At 18.4% G+C, this 16,543-nt stretch overlaps 3 protein-coding genes across 3 annotated transcripts; 1 reads left to right on the top strand and 2 right to left on the bottom strand.

The window, feature by feature from the left end:
• Positions 1-330: 330 nt before the first annotated feature.
• On the bottom strand, positions 331-5,202 carry MSP1 (merozoite surface protein 1, putative; the record flags this gene model as incomplete). Its single annotated transcript, XM_028673174.1, has 1 exon — positions 331-5,202. The coding sequence occupies one exon, from the start codon at positions 5,200-5,202 to the stop codon at positions 331-333; it is 4,872 nt and encodes a 1,623-aa protein (XP_028529654.1).
• Positions 5,203-7,085: 1,883 nt separating this feature from the next.
• MSP1P (merozoite surface protein 1 paralog, putative) lies at positions 7,086-12,164 on the bottom strand (the record flags this gene model as incomplete). The annotated part of the gene is made up of 1 exon (XM_028673173.1): positions 7,086-12,164. One exon carries the CDS (start codon positions 12,162-12,164, stop codon positions 7,086-7,088), a length of 5,079 nt encoding a protein of 1,692 aa, XP_028529653.1.
• A 1,616-nt stretch (positions 12,165-13,780) lies between these two features.
• LRR8 (leucine-rich repeat protein, putative) lies at positions 13,781-16,438 on the top strand (the record flags this gene model as incomplete). The annotated part of the gene is made up of 5 exons (XM_028673172.1): positions 13,781-14,078; positions 14,370-15,027; positions 15,099-15,274; positions 15,369-15,885; positions 16,207-16,438. 5 exons carry the CDS (start codon positions 13,781-13,783, stop codon positions 16,436-16,438), a joined length of 1,881 nt encoding a protein of 626 aa, XP_028529652.1.
• Between the last annotated feature and the right edge of the window lie 105 nt (positions 16,439-16,543).

Raw genomic sequence — 16,543 nt, 5'->3', positions numbered from 1 at the left:
AAAATAAAACATAAAAAGTTTTGCAATAATGAAAAAAAGAAAAAATATTTTTTGATTTTTTTTTTTTTTAGCTAAATTATATATATTACACTATTTTTACATTTGTGAAAGCAGATAAAGTTTACAATTAAAAATTTTAATAATTTTTGTTATATATAAACCGTTTTTTTTTTTCTATTTAAAAGATTAATTATTATTACAAGTACCAATATATTAATATATATTTTTTTTGATTTTCATTAAAATTTTAAGTTGTAAAAAACTTAATATTTAAAATGAAAAAGTAAGTATATATTTTTATTTTTATATTATTTTGTTTCCTCTCTTTTATTAAAACAAGTTATATAAAATTAAGGTAATAATTAGTAAAAATGATATACTTAAGAAGTTTGAAGAACTACAGAATATTCCTCCATGAATAGGATAAGAACCATTTAATTTACAAATACAACTAATTTCATTTTCATTATTTAAGCATTTTGCATTCACATCACATCCACCATTATTAATTTGACAAGAAGCATTTTCATCAGGAATACATATATTTCCATCTTTTTTGTAATTCAAAAAACATCTACATTCCTCTTCTCCATTTAAACGTCTAATACATCCAGCATTTATGGGACAAACTGTTTTTAAACATTTATGTTTTGAAATATGTTCATATATTTCTCCAAGATCTTTATTCATATAATTTGAAAAAAGTGTATTGGTAATGTCATCATTAATAATTCTTAATTTTTTAAATTTCATCCATAATTGTTTACGCATATTATGTTCATTAGGTGAAAGTTTTCCATTTGCGCCATGACTACCTGAATTTATTATTTCATCTTGTTCTTTTTTCTTTTTTAAAGTTTCTATTATCGTATCAATATTTTTTTCTTCTGTGATTTTTTCTACTATATTTTCCATAGCTGATTTTTCTTTCTCAAAGTTAGCAATCATTGTATTTAAATAACTTTTATAATGTGTGACACTATCTATTAATTTTTCATATAGTTTATTAAAGTCCGTTAAAAAAGGAAGAAGTTTTTCATTCTGTAATTTTTTTTTTTCAATTATACTTTTAATTTCTTCTAAATTATGTGTATATTTTTCAGACATTTTTGTAAAATATGCTATGTTTTCATTAGCAAATGTTATATCCTTTTTTATTGATGCTAATATATACTTATAATTTCCTAAAAGTTTACTTTTTTTTTCTGGTTCTAGCATTTTATATGGATCTTCAATAATATAATCATCTGAAGAAGATGCATGTTTATATGAAATTAAATCAAAATCCAATACTTCTAAGAAATAACTTCTTTTTGCATAGTTTGATTCTAATATATCTATAATGTTATCACTGAATGTATCAATAAATCTTCTTATTTCTTTTCTTAAAGTTATATATGTTGTAGCTATCGAATTCAAATATTTATAAGTATTTGCATATGGAACACCGGAAAGGACATTATTATCAAATTGATCATCTTGTGATGTTCCTTCTATTATTTGATCTGAATCACTTTGAGCAGTAACAGAATCAGTTTGAGAACTACTATCAATTGTATTGCCTCCTTGAGTTCCACTGTTTCCTTGACCACTTGCTCCTGATTGTTGTGCACCTTGTGTATTTGAAGTATCTGTAGTCGATGGAGATGTAGTTTGTTGATGTTCTGTTCCTTGAGCTTCTACGTTAGTTGTAACCCCACTTGTTTCTGCATTTACAGCACTACCTGAAGGTTCCCCTTCTTTTCTTTTTGGGTTTTCTGGAATTAATTCGGCATGGAATTCTAATGATTCTCTAACTATTACATCATGTTGATTATCACCTGAATAATCAATATTTTCTACAAGTTTTTTTAATACTAACAACAAATGATGTAACCAACTTGATAAGTAACCTATATTACTTTTCTCTAAATTAATATTTTTCTTTTTTATTCCTTCTACTTTACTTATTACTCTAAAATTCTCTAAATTTATGAAATTATTTTCTTTTTGAATTGAGGTATCGCTTATGGTTTTTAATGAAGATGATTCACCACTATAAAATTTTATAATTGATTTATAATGTTTCATTAATGCTTCATTATTTTGTAACAAATTTTGAATTTCTGCTTTTTCAATTTCCTTTTTTTTATCAAAGTATACAGTGAATTCTTCCAATGTGCTTTTTGATTTATTGAGTCTATTTAATTTTTTGTGTAATTGTTCTTTTGAATTATTAACTCTTTTAATAGCATTTCTATAACGTAAAATTTCATTCCTCTTATGCATTAATCTATCTAATTTCAATTTATATTTATCGAAATTATTATTTGATACATTTATCTTTCTTTTTAATTCATTAATTTCGTTAAGTAATTCTTGCTCTTTTTGCTCATTCATTCCTTTAATTAATTCTGCGTTAGAATTTACAAAATTTTTAAAATATTCATTTTCATATGTTTCATTTTGAAGTAAAAACGATTTATAAATGTTTTTGTCTTGTGTGTGATCTTCTGTAGTAACATTTTCTACAGTATCTAAAGTTCCTTGAGTACCTGAAACATTTTCATCTCCCTGCATATCCCCGTTGGGTGCTGTAGTGCGTGGCTGTGTTTCGTCACTTCCACTCACTAATTGAGTTTCTTGACCTGGTACATTTTCTGATTGAATAGTTACTTCGTTTCTTCTTAATTGTTCACCTGTTCTTTGATCTGCTTGAGGTGCAACTGGAGATGTGGGAGTTTCAGTTTCTGGTGAAGGTGTTAATAATTTGTTGATTTTCTCATTATTTCTTAGTTTATATAAATTATAAATTATCTCTTTTTGAAACATTTCGTTATATAGATGTTGTAAATCATTGTTTGCATCATCATACATAGAATACATTACTTGCATCTTATTTTGAATATTAAATAATAAATCTGATGAATCACATAAATTCAATTTTTTTTTTTCTTCATCAGTAAATTGATATTTTTCTAATGAACTTTCGCTCATTGTTGAGTTAGATAATAAAATTTTTCTATGGCATATATATGCTGTGTTTAAGAAATTATGCAATTTTTCAAAAAAATCTATTTTTTTTCTTATTGTTTCTACAGGATTTTCAGTATTTTCTGAATTTTGTTGTACTGGTAAGGTTGGTTCTTGCGTAATAGGTACTTGATCTGGACTTGGTGGTGATAATATTTTAGAAGCATCTGATGATTCCGAATCATTTGTAACTGTATTTTGTGGTAACGTACCTGTTCCTAAGTCTGTTTGTGGTTCATCTTCTCCTCCGACAGTTACATCTCTTTGTAAAGTTTCGACTTCTGGTGAAGTTGTTTCTCCTGTAGTTGTAGATTTCATTAATTCTGCTAATTTTCCTTTTTCTGTTTCTAACATATTTTTTATTTTTGGTATAAGATTTGCCATTTTATCAACTTCATATTTTATAACAACTAAATAATAAGGTTCTGACTTCTTATTAGATTTATATACACTTGGAACTTTAAGTTTTTCTTTGAATTTAGCATTCTTTAATAAACGTTCTGTATTTTTTAAATCTTCTATTTTTTCGGCTAGCAACTCTTTATTTATTTGTAAATCTTCATAAATATCATCTATATCACTAGGGTTTTGTAATAATTCTCTTTCATTTTCATCTATATTTTGTGTTATTTGATTAATTTCATCTTCTAATTTTTCTTTTAATTTCATATAATAACTAATCTCTCTTTTAACAAATTCTTTTTTTATTAAAAAGTCTTCTAAATATTTATATTGTTTTTCCAATTTTTCAAGAAACAATTCAGAATCTTCGTAAAAGACTGCAATTGGTTTGAACTTATTTTTACTTAAAATAAAAGAGGTTCTTTTTGACACTAAATCCGTAACTTGTTTTTCTTTAAGAGCATTATAGCGTTTTAATCTATAAAATTCCTCAATTAATGGTTTGTATGTTTTTGCTTCCTCATTATATGATTTATGCGTCCTGTCGTAATTAGTTTTTGAATGGGATAATATCTGTTTTAATGATTCAATATTCTCTTTAACTTTATTCATAAAAGTTTTTAATGAATTTTCATCTGCGAAAATATCTTCTGATTCTATTGGATTCCCATATTGTGGATCAATCAAGTTACCAGATGATTCTTCTTCATCTTTCTTTATTATATTTTTAATATTATTATCTGTCATAGGTCTTTCAATACCATTAGGATATACTTCATTTGAAAAGTCAGAAATCATTATATCGTCTATACTTTCTTGAGGATCTTCAGGATTTGTTTTTTTAGTAATTTTTTTTTTTTTCTCTCTTAAATAATATTCTAATTCAAGAGAATCTGTAAATAAACCATCTATATTAAGTTCTATAGTTTTTGCAATATCTTGTATTTTAACTTCAAGTTCAGCAATTTTTGTTTTATTTTGTTCAATTTGTGGTTCTGGTGTACTTAATTCATTAATTTTCTCAAGTAATTTTTTTATTTCTTCATTTTCCTTTATTTTTTTAATGTGTTGATTTAGCACTTCTATCAATTTTTGGGATTCTTCTAATTGCTTATTATATAAAAGAATATCATATTGTGCTCTATATGTAGCTTTTCTATTGTCGACATTGGTATGTTCATCGCCATTAAGGCTGCCTTGTTTGCTAGTTATAGTTTCATTCGCTGTAGTAGTCAACTGTTGTAGTTTTTTTACAGTATCTTCATTAACTTTAACGAAGGATTCTATTTTTTTTAAATTATCTTTAATATTTTGTAAAGGTTTTCTATAACCTAAAACTACCTCTCTAAGAATATTTAATTCACTATTTTCAATTTTAAGATAAAATGGTATGTTACAAACACCATGCATGCACATATCATGAAGTTTTGCTCTTAATAAATCAAAGTAAAAATCTATCATATTCATTAATTCATCAAATTCTTCATATCTTTCAATTAAATATGTCAATCCATTTTTTTCTTTAATTACAGTAGATATATGTTTTAATAAACGTTCAAGTTTTGGAAATTTTAGTTCTTCAACTTTCTTAATGAAACTAAGTATTAATTTTTTTGATGTTTCATTATCTTCTACTTTTTTTTTTTTAAATATATCATATCCTTGTACAACTAATTCTTCTATTTTATCTAACTTACTAATAAGATCATTATAATTTTCATCTTCATTTATTCCATAAGAATTAGTGATAAAAAAAACAAAAAAAAACAAAAAAAAAATTATTTTCATTGTTGAATTTATATGATTAGAAAAAGGATAAATGTATTTAATATAAATAACTACTTAATAAAAATATATATTGTTTTTGCATTTTATAAGTGGAATTTTTCACATAAATAATTAATTTACTATAAGATATGATTTACAAAAAAAAAAAATAAACTTTAAAACAATGAATTAAAATGTGTAAAGCGAATATGCTTATCAACAAATTTAATACTTCAAAAAAAGTGTTTCACAAAAAAAAAATTTTATAAAAGTTATTAAGTTGTATTAAAAAAAAAAATGTAAAATTATTTACTTAGAATTAATATTTTTAGTTGTAAATTATTTATATAAAGATAGTTTTAAATTTTTTCTCTCAATTATAAAATATTAAAAAAAGAAAAAAAAACTTAAATTTTTTTTTTATTTTTTTTTTCCCTTTCTAAAGGATTAAATGAGTGCCCTAATTTTTATGAAAAAAATAGTTCAAAAAACTAATGTATAACGTTACAAAACAAAATATTCTGTAATATATAAAAAGTTAAAATAGTATTACATATATGATATTTTTTTTTTTTTTTTTTTTTTTTTTTGAATAAGCCTATTTTTTCTCTTGATTTAATGCACTTTTTTTTTGTCGACTCTTATAAAAAAATTTTTACACATTAAAAAAAAGATAACTAGAATAACTTTATTTCTTTTATTTATACAATTCTTAATTATTATTGCACTTTTAGAGATTTTACAGTTTTTTTTTTTTTTTATTTATAAATTATACTAAAAGTGAAAAACTAACAAAGTTATGATTTCATTTCCTTCTATATCTTTCAGTTAGAATATTATTTTTAAAAGATTTTGTATCTAGATATTTGAATGTTTAATAAATGATTTGAATTTTGTATTATAAAAATTTAATAAATATAGCAGGAATATTAATTCATAAAATAAGAGGAATTATTGATTATTCATTTCTTTATGTTTTATTAGAAATTATCTAAATGTGTGTAAGAAAATTTTTTAGAACAATAATTAGGGTAACGGGTTAAAATTTACCTAATCTTATATAGTTGTAAAAATAAAAGTTACTAAAAAAGAAAAGTTTCAAAAATATTAATAATTAACACATATATTAATTATATTGAGTGAAATTTTTCCTTATTATTTATTTTTTTTTTTTTCAGTGTAAAACTTAATTGTTAATTTTGTTTATAGCTAATAAAAAGCTAATAAAATTATATTTTTCTTTTTCTTTCATTTTGTAGAATGTATCTAATGATACTACCTAGAGTTAACCATAAAATAAACCTTTTTGCTTAATAATTTATAAATATTGAAAAATGTTTTGAAAAAGGTTTATGCATTTTATAAATAAAAAATAAAAAAATTATCATATGTAATAATAGTTTTTAAATTTATGTGTTGTATAAAAAAAATTTATAGAAAAGAAAAACTTAAAAAAGAGGACCACNAAAAAAAAAAAAAAAAAAAAAAAACCTTATTATAAATAAATGTAAGGATAAACATTGTAATTTAGAAAAAAGTAAGATAACATATAAAACATAATAATAATACTAATAAAGCAAAATAAGTTAATATAAAAATAAAATAATAATAAAAAAAAATGAAGTGAGAAATTTAAATATAATAATGAAACATTAAAAATGAAAATAAGTTTCAATAAAGTATTTCAACAAAAAAATATAATAAATGAAAAGCTTAAAAATTACACCAATAAAAATATTTATGTAAATAGAATATTTTTTATGAAAATTTTCGTATATTCAAATATTATAAAAAAAAAAACAAAAAAAAAAGAAAGTAGGATTAAATCGTATAAAAAATTATAGATTAATTGTTGTTAAAATTTTACCTAAAAAAAGTATTTATTTTTAAATTTGAATTGAATATTACAAAAAATACGAAATTAAAATCAATAAAAAAATAAAAAAGTTTGAAAATTTTTCAAACATAGATAAACTACATAAAACACCTTCGTGTAAAGATTCTGTTCCTAAAGGACATGAACAATAAATTTTATTTTTCTTTAATTCACAATTTGCTTTATCATCACATCCACCATTTTTTATCTTACATGTGTTATTTTTATTTAAATAGCAGTTGTTATCTATCATTGTATAATTTAGAAAACAAAAACATTTTTCTTTAAATTTATGAATAGAACAGAAAGAATTGGGAGGACATATTTTATATTTACATTCATTTTCTACTAATCGAAAGGGTGTGCCTTCCTTATTAGTAAAATAATTTTTGTTCATTTTGTTTTTATTATATGATATATATATATTACTATTATAATTATTTTCTTTTTCTAGATTAACATAATTTTTTCCTTCATAAATTTCTAATATTTTATCTATAAATTCAATTCCTTTATTATCATATTTTACGTAATTATAAAAAAAAGAATTATATGTAAAGTTTGGTTTATTCTCAAAAGAATTTTCTATGTTATTTAAGGTATTATTATAAATAAGCAACTTTTTATTTAAATTTTTTTCAAAATTTACGAGATATTCATAAATCATCATAAGTTCATAAAATAAATTGGAATATAAAGTTTTTACATTAGATACAACATCTATATGTAACTTTTTTTTTAATCCTATTAAAATATTAATTTGCTTTTCTATTTGTTTAAAAATTAATTGCCATTTTTTATTTTTATCATTTAATTTCCCAACAATAAATAAATCTTCTTTTATATCACTTATAAGTTTTTCATAAATTTTATAATTTCTTATTTTTTCATAAATATCTATAAAAAAGTAAATATTATCATCTCTTTCAATATAAAAATAGTTAGTTAATAGGTAAAATTTTCGATATTTTTTATGTGAATTACTATTAATTGTATACATTAAACGCAATTTTTCTTTTATTTTATTATAATTAATAATTAAGTCTTTTGTGTTTTTTTCACACCTAATAATATCATTAAATGAATCAATGATACTTCTATATATATAAACAATTATTTTTTTATTTTTCTCAATATTAGAAAATGAAGAATGGAATGCAGATAAATATTTAAAATGGATTAACATCTCTTTTATGTAAGAATCACAGCATTTCTCTTGTTTTCGTAAATATTTTAATATTTCATTATGGTAAAAATTAAATTGTTGAATATCTTCCTTCTGATTTTGAATTAAATGAGAATATTTATTTAACTCGAAATTTCTCATGCTTATTTTTTTTTTTTCTTTTACTTTTTTTAAGCTAATTAAATGGTTTTCAGTTTTTGCATATATTTGTATTATATCTCTATATATATCTAACAATGCTATATGTTTTTCATACACTGCCTTTGATATATCATTTTTATATTGTTTTTTCATTTCACTTGTATCTTCAATTAAATTTTTTAATTGTGTTTGTTTATATATTTGTGAAATGTTTTCTTCATATAATTTTATTTTTACGTATAAATTTGTTATTTTTTTTTCTACTTTTTTGATATTTAAAAGGTTTTCATTTTTATTTACTAAATATTCATGTAATAAATTTAAGATAAAGTAGTAATGCTCAATTGAATCTTTTTCTAAAAGAAATTCATCTTCATTAGCGAGAGAAATATTAAATGTTGAATTAAATGAAAATGGTTTATAATTTATATATATATTATTACAATATATTAGTTCTTTTTTAATTTCATTTTTGTTTATTTTACGAAAATAATTTCCATCTGTTTTGGTAAATAGGTGTAATATATTATTAATCTCATAATTTTCTTTTGGTAATTCAAGTTCTAATTTATTTGAATATTTTTCAAAGTTTTTTATATGAAAAGATAAAAGAGATTTTTTTGTTTCATCTAATAAATCACATTCATAAAAACATGGTAAATTATTATTTATATTAACATTTTCAAATTTATCTTGTGATTTACCAATTTTCATGTTTCTTTTTGAATTGAAATCAATTTTTCCTTTTGATATTTGTGAACTATTTTTGTCATTTAAACATTCACTACATGAAATTACTAGATTTTCGTAAATATATTTATTATTACTATCAGAAAAATTATAACTTTCTTTATCTTCATTTAAGTAGTTATTTTCATTAAAAAAATTTATACTTTTATAAAATTTTTTATCTTTTTCAATTTTTTTTTTTTTGCAATAAGATTTCATCATATTAATTTTTAAATTGTTGTAAGTTTCCATATTATATTTACTTAATAATTGAAAAATAATTTTTTCAAAAATAGTTGTATTTTTATAATTAACATAATAATATAATTTAAAAATATAATTTTGCTGGGTTTTGTAAAGAATAAATTTATAAGATTCTGTTAAGGAATTCATTAAAAACGTGTTATCAAACAGTTTTAATGGAAATTCTATATAAGAACAGAAATTAATAGATGATACATTTGTCGTATTTACATAATTAAATTCATTTTTTAAATCATTCATATTGTTAAAAATAAAATTTTCAATTTTATTTTTTGAATAAATTTCATTGTATACTTTGTGTAAATCCTTGTTCTTTTGATAAATTTTCAAATTTTCAAAATTTTTTAAAATATGTGTAGAGATATTGTCACTGTTAAATATATTATGTAAATATGTATGAATAAATTTAAAAGATTTTTTTATGTTTTTAAAGGATAAATTATAAATGTTTTGAGAAAATTTTGTTTGTAAAAAATTTTTTATATCAGTTAAATTTTTCAAATTTTTAATATTTTCATATAAATCAGTCAGAATAAGTTCATTATCCACACTCAAATGTTTACTCATGAAGTTAGGATTAAGATTAAAAATATAAAACATATAATCTATCAGAATATTAAACAAATCAAAATACTTTAGTGAACTTTCTAAGTTTATTAAAGTTAAGTTGAAACAAAAATCTGTATTTACTTTTTTTTTATATTTTTTTATAAAATTTTGAAAGGAGCTATTATATATAATGAAAAAAAAATATTTATTAAACAAAAAAGCAGATGGGGAAAATTCTTTTAAAAATTTAATTTTTGTTTTTAATTTTAATAATATTCTTTTTATAATTAACATTTTTATAAATAGTAAAATATTTTTATAATATTCTATTATTTGGTATTGTCTAAATTTTGATGCAAATAATATAGGTTCCCTTTCTGTCTTATTAATATTTGAAACATATTTTATTTTTATTTTTTTATTTTTAAGTTTTTTATAATCGTTTAATAGTTTCATTATATTTTTTAAATTGTGTAAATACTCATTTTCATCCTTTATCACTCTATTATATAATTCACTTTTTTTTTCCCTATCTTCTTTTTCTATAAAGAAATTTTCATTGTCATTTAACGGAAATAAAGGATGTTTTAAATTGAAATTTTCTGATTCTTTTATATTATTAAAATCAACGTAATTTTTATTTTTCTCCCCTTTTTTTAATGTTTCATTTCTATCCATATCATTTTTTTTTTCATTATTTTTTTTAATATTTTTATTATATTTATTTTTCATAGTTTTATCTTTTTTTTTTGTTAGGTTTTCTATAAAATTTTCATATATTTCTTTGGTTTTACTATATTTAGAAAAAGACCTATTTAAATTACTTAAATGCTTTATAATTTTTTCAGCTATATATTTTCTATTATCTTTTAAATTTTTTTCAATATAATTCAAAGATAATATATCTCTAATTGTATTATAATAATCATCAAAATTCAAATAAATAAATGAATACATATCTATATATTCATTCAATAAGCCGAATATATATTTTATTTCATTTTTAATTGTTATTATCATTGATTGAGGATTATTTTGAAATTGTTTAAATAGTTTAATAAATTCTAATAGTTTATTTTCTAGTTTTCTTTTTATAATTAATATTTTTTCTATATGAAAAAAAATAAAATAATGAAAAACACCTCTCTTTTCATAAAGGTTTTTTTTTTCTTCTAATATTAATGATGAAAATGTTTTTTCTTCAGAATATTTAATTAAATTTTCAAAATGATTTTCATCAAAAAAAGTTTTATCGTAATTCTTATATTTTAATTCTTTATATACATCCCTGCAATAATTTACACCTATTTGTTTTTCTGTTATTTCTATCATTTTTAATGGTATATATTTAACAGAATTGAAAATATTTTTTCCTAATGAAATATAGATATTATTTAGGAGGATTCTCATTTTCATCATAAACTCTTTATCTGATTTTTCACTTAGTATATATAAATAAGATTTAGACTCATTTATTTTTTTTTTTTTTTCGATATTTTTCTCGCTTTTCATTTGATCCCCATCTTCATTTTTCATTTTATTAATTTTTTCTTTAATCTCTTTTTCTTCATTTAATATATCTTTTTCTGTTATGTTTTCATTGTAATTCTCATAATTTTTATAAAAAATATCTTCTTTAAAGTAAAGAAATGAATTAAATGGAATGTTAAAAAAATCATTTTTGTTGTTTATTAATTTTCTAAAATAATTTATATATTCTTTATAATATAATTTTATTAATATCATATGGTAGCTATATCTTAATACTTCAATCTGTTTACGTAAGATATTTTTAGTATTAATGTAATTACAAGTCTGCTCTAATTTATTTTTCATGAATTTTTTTTTATAACGTCTAGTAATTTTTTCTAAATAAACTTTTAAGTCATTAATTGTTTTAAGATTGTTTAAACTTTCTTCTTCAAATATCCTTATTTTAACATCTTCATCATATAAATATAACTCTTTGGTGAAACTTAAATTAATTGATGAATATAAATGCTTAAGAGAGAAATACATATTATTCATCTCTCTTTTTATTTTTTTTATGTTTTCTTCTATTTCTTTTAATTTTTTATCGTTATTTTTATTTAATTTTACTTTTTCTCTTGATTCAATCAAAGAAATTAACATAAATGTATATTTTTTTGTTGTTTCATTTGTTTTATGTAAAAAATTTAAAAATCCCTTAGCTTGCGAATGTAAAAAAAAAAAAAAAAAAAAACAAAATATAGTCATTATAAATAAGACAAAAAATATATGAATATATATTTATGTATTTATAAATTTAAATATTTGTTCACTTTTTTTTTTTTTTTTTTGATATCTTTATTAAATAGAAAGTGTAGAATACACATTTTCATTTTTTTTTATTTTAAAATTTTATCATTCTTTCTTTTCTTTAATATTCATAAATAATATTTAAAAGTATATATTTTATTATTTTTATATATGTAATTATATATATATATATAATGAAAAAAGTTGTTAAATAAAAAAAAAAAAAAAATTAAAAAATGTAGAAAAAAAAAGTGTAAAAAAATTTTTATAAATTTTTAAAACAAACTACATATATTTTATATTTAACAGAAGACAGAATAAATCTAGCAATTCTTTTTTGAATGCATGATTATTTAATATATTGCATGTCTACTGAACCTTTAAAAGAATAGAGAAAATAATTTAAAAAATTATTTTAATCAATAATTAATTATATAATTTAAAATAATTTATAACATTTTTATATATAAATAAAAATATTTTTTTAAAATTATAGTTGTAATAATTGTTGTGTTTTCTAATTAAAAAAAGTTAATGTTGTCCTTCTATACATAAAAAAATATTACATCTATAATAAGAGAAAGTATAAATATTGTATTACAAAAAGAATAATTTTTCATATATTATTTTTTTTTTAATTTTAAAGATTAAATATAAAATGTAATATTATCTTAAAATTGTCCTAAATTTTAAGATGATATTTTTTTGAAATGTTATTTTTAAAAGATTAAAATTACTTAAAAATAAAATTCTAAAATATTACAAATTTCATATTTTAAAATATTAAGTTGATAAATTTTCATAATTTATTAAAGTTTTTATGCATTACACAAATAACTAAATGTAGCCTTGATAATTTTCATCTCAATAATTCAAAGTATTTAAAAAATAAAATAAATAGACACATTATAATTGGAATTATTTATATAATAGAATAAAAGAAGAACTTAATATTTTCTAATTTTTATTTTTCCCATTATATTTTTACATTGATTCATAAAAATATTAGGAGTAAAATAACAAAAAATAAAACTAAATAATTTTATTATTATTGTATAATTAGAAAAGGAATAAAATTTCCTTATTATTATTAATCTTATTTGTGCATAAGATTATTTATAATTTAGTAAAAAGGAATAGAAAAAAAAAAAAAAAAAAAAAAAAAAAAAAGTCTAAGAAGAGTAATTTCTAATATCTAAATAAAAACTCTTATTATTAATTACTATAAAATTATTGTGATGATTTGAAATACTTTTTTTAAACTCTTAAATGATTTTAAGATAGCGAAACAAATTTTTTTTTTTTTTTTTTTTATAAATCTTATTGTCTTATTTTTAATATTATTTTTTTTTCCTTTTTTTTTTTTTTAGTAAATATTTTATGTATATTAAATATTAAAAAGAAATTATCTTTATATAAAAATAAGTAAATAATATCATCTGTTTTAATAGAATTTATAAAAGATATATAAGTATACATTTCTAAACGCTTTTTTTTTTTTAAAAATTATTAATAAAAAAATAATAATTAAAAGAAAAATCGAATTACTTATATTTGATATAAAAGATGCTGTTATGTTTAATAATGAAAAAATGAGTGAAACAAAAGAAGAATATAAAGAAGATAAAAAAAATTATTTAAATTATGAAAAAAGGGAAGATATAAATAATAAAATATTCTACAATACAATAGCAGAAAATGATTATAAAAATATAAGCACAAATATAATAAATGAAAAAATGTTAATTGAGGAAATAGAGAAGTGTAACAATGTAAAAAAAAATAATATTATTGATGAATTTTACCATGTTAAAAATTTATCTCTAGAAAATAGAAAAATATTATTGATACAGAATATTAACCTTTTAAAAAGTAAATAAATACATATATATATATATCATTTTAATATAATTTTTATTTTATTTTATTTTTTTTATTATGTGAAATTATGTTAATAATATTTAAACATTTTAAATATTGTAAATAATATATATATTATTAAAAAAGAATTATATAGAAATTTTATAGGTCTTAGTGAAATATATATTTTCATAATTCATATTATATATATTTTCATAATTCATATTATATATATTTTCATAATTCATATTATATATATTTTATTTTTTTTTATTTTATTTTATTTTATTTTTTTCTAAATAGATTTAGAGGAGTTATATTTAGATAATAATTTAATAGAAGAATTAGAGAATTTAGATGAATTAGTTAATTTAAAGATATTAAGCGTTTCAAATAACAATATAGAAGAAATTAAAAATTTAGATAATTTAATAAATTTATCAGAGCTAAATTTACATAATAACAAAATTAAAAAAATTGAAAATTTAAATTGTAATAAAAATTTAAAAATTCTGATATTAAGTAAAAATTGTATAGAAAATTTAGAAAATATATTTTATTTAAGGTGTTTAGAAAAAATAAGATTTTTAAATTTAATTGATAATCCTATATGTAATATAAAAAATTTATCATTTTATATTATTTCTAATTTAAAAAATATTAAGTATTTTAATAATGAAATACTTACTATTAAAAATTCACAAATAGAGAAAAATAACATTGATAATAAAACATATGAAGAAACAAAGGAAATTAAAAATATTCATTTAAGTAATAATATAAATGATACAAATGATTATGAAAAAAAGCTTTTTGAAGCACATTTATATGATATAACTATTTTGTCTAATTCACTATTTGATGAAAAAAAAGAACCAGTAGTTTTATTTAAAATAGATAATTATTTAAAAATAAAAGAGGATTACTTACAAAATATTCAAAATATAAATTCAGAAATAATGTAAGTAAAATTCACATATTAAATATATATACTAGCTAAAATTTTTTTTTTTTTTTTTTTTTTTTTATCAGTAATAAAATATTAATATTAAATGAAGAAAGAAAAAAATCTTCTGATGAATTTGAAAATGAAGTTGAAAACTTTATTTCAAAAAGTATGTTGGAAAATATTAGTGCATATAAGAAATTAAAAGAAAGAGCAAAAAAAGTTATACGAGATATATTAAATTTTTTAAATTTAAAAGAAGGTTATACTCATAAAAAAAATAGTTAAATTTAATATATATTAATAAATTTAATATATATTAATAAATTTATATATATTAATAAATTTATGAATAGGAATTAAAAATATGATGATTAAAAAATGTCCTGATTATTACAAGAAAAGATTAGAGATAAATGAAAATAAAGATTTAAATGATACATTTAAAAATGGAATTAAAGGCATATGGAAAAATTTGAATTTAAATTTTGATATGCTCATTTTTAATGAACACCAAGAAGGCAACGAATGTGAAAAAAATGATAATATTTCTAACAAAAATGAAAACATAAATATTTTTGTTCAAAAAGATAATTATATAATTTTAAAAAATTACATTGAAAATAATATTGAAGAAAATTTTTTTTTTAGAGATAAATTAATAAATGAAGAATTAATGAATATAGTTTCATTAAATAATTTCATAGAGAAATTTAAATTGAATATTTCAAAAATAATAAAAGTTATAAATGACAATATTTATGATTATTTTAGAAAATTAGAAGATTTAGAGCAGTCTTATAATTCTAAAATTCTTAACTTCTTTTCAGAAGTTAAAAATAATAACAATGATCAACCTACTATAATTTTCAAGTAAAATTTATTAAAACTTTTTTTTTTTTTTTTTTTTTGAAATTATGCAAAAAGAAAAATATTTTTTTCTTAATAAAATAAATATATCCATAATAGAGAAAAAAAAAAAAAAATATATATATATATATATAATTATAAATAAAAAAATAAACACATAAAAAAAAAAAAATTTAAAAGAAAAATGTATTTAAAAAAACAAAAAAGAAAATATATTTATATGGAAAAAAATTAAGAATTATACGAAAGAAAAAAAAAAAAATAAAATAAAATAAAGAAGTGTAAATATAAATAACAATTCTTAATATTAAATTTCATTAACAGAGAAGAAGAGATAAATGAGTATTATATTTATAAAGGTTACAGATCTAATGTATTAAATAATTTAGAGGATATTATTTCAAACAATTATCATAAATCTAGTAGTTTTTTAGTTGAAGAAAAAAAAAAGTATTTATTTTTGAAATCAAGAGAAAGAATAGTAGAAGTTGAAAATATTGTAGATATGTTTAATGATTTATTTTATTCATATTTATACATACTACATGTTAAATAATATATTAATAAATGTCTGTGTATCTACTTTTAAATATTTAGATTTTTTTTTTTTTTTTTTTAAATAGAGAATTATGTGTTATTCTAATACGTAATCTTTAAATGA

This window comes from Plasmodium gallinaceum (genome assembly GCF_900005855.1).
Source record: "Plasmodium gallinaceum strain 8A genome assembly, contig: PGAL8A_v1_119, whole genome shotgun sequence".
Taxonomy (NCBI): Eukaryota; Apicomplexa; class Aconoidasida; order Haemosporida; family Plasmodiidae; genus Plasmodium; species Plasmodium gallinaceum.
The sequence above is the reverse complement of the archived record's forward strand: the minus strand, read 5'-3'. Positions and strand labels throughout refer to the sequence as shown.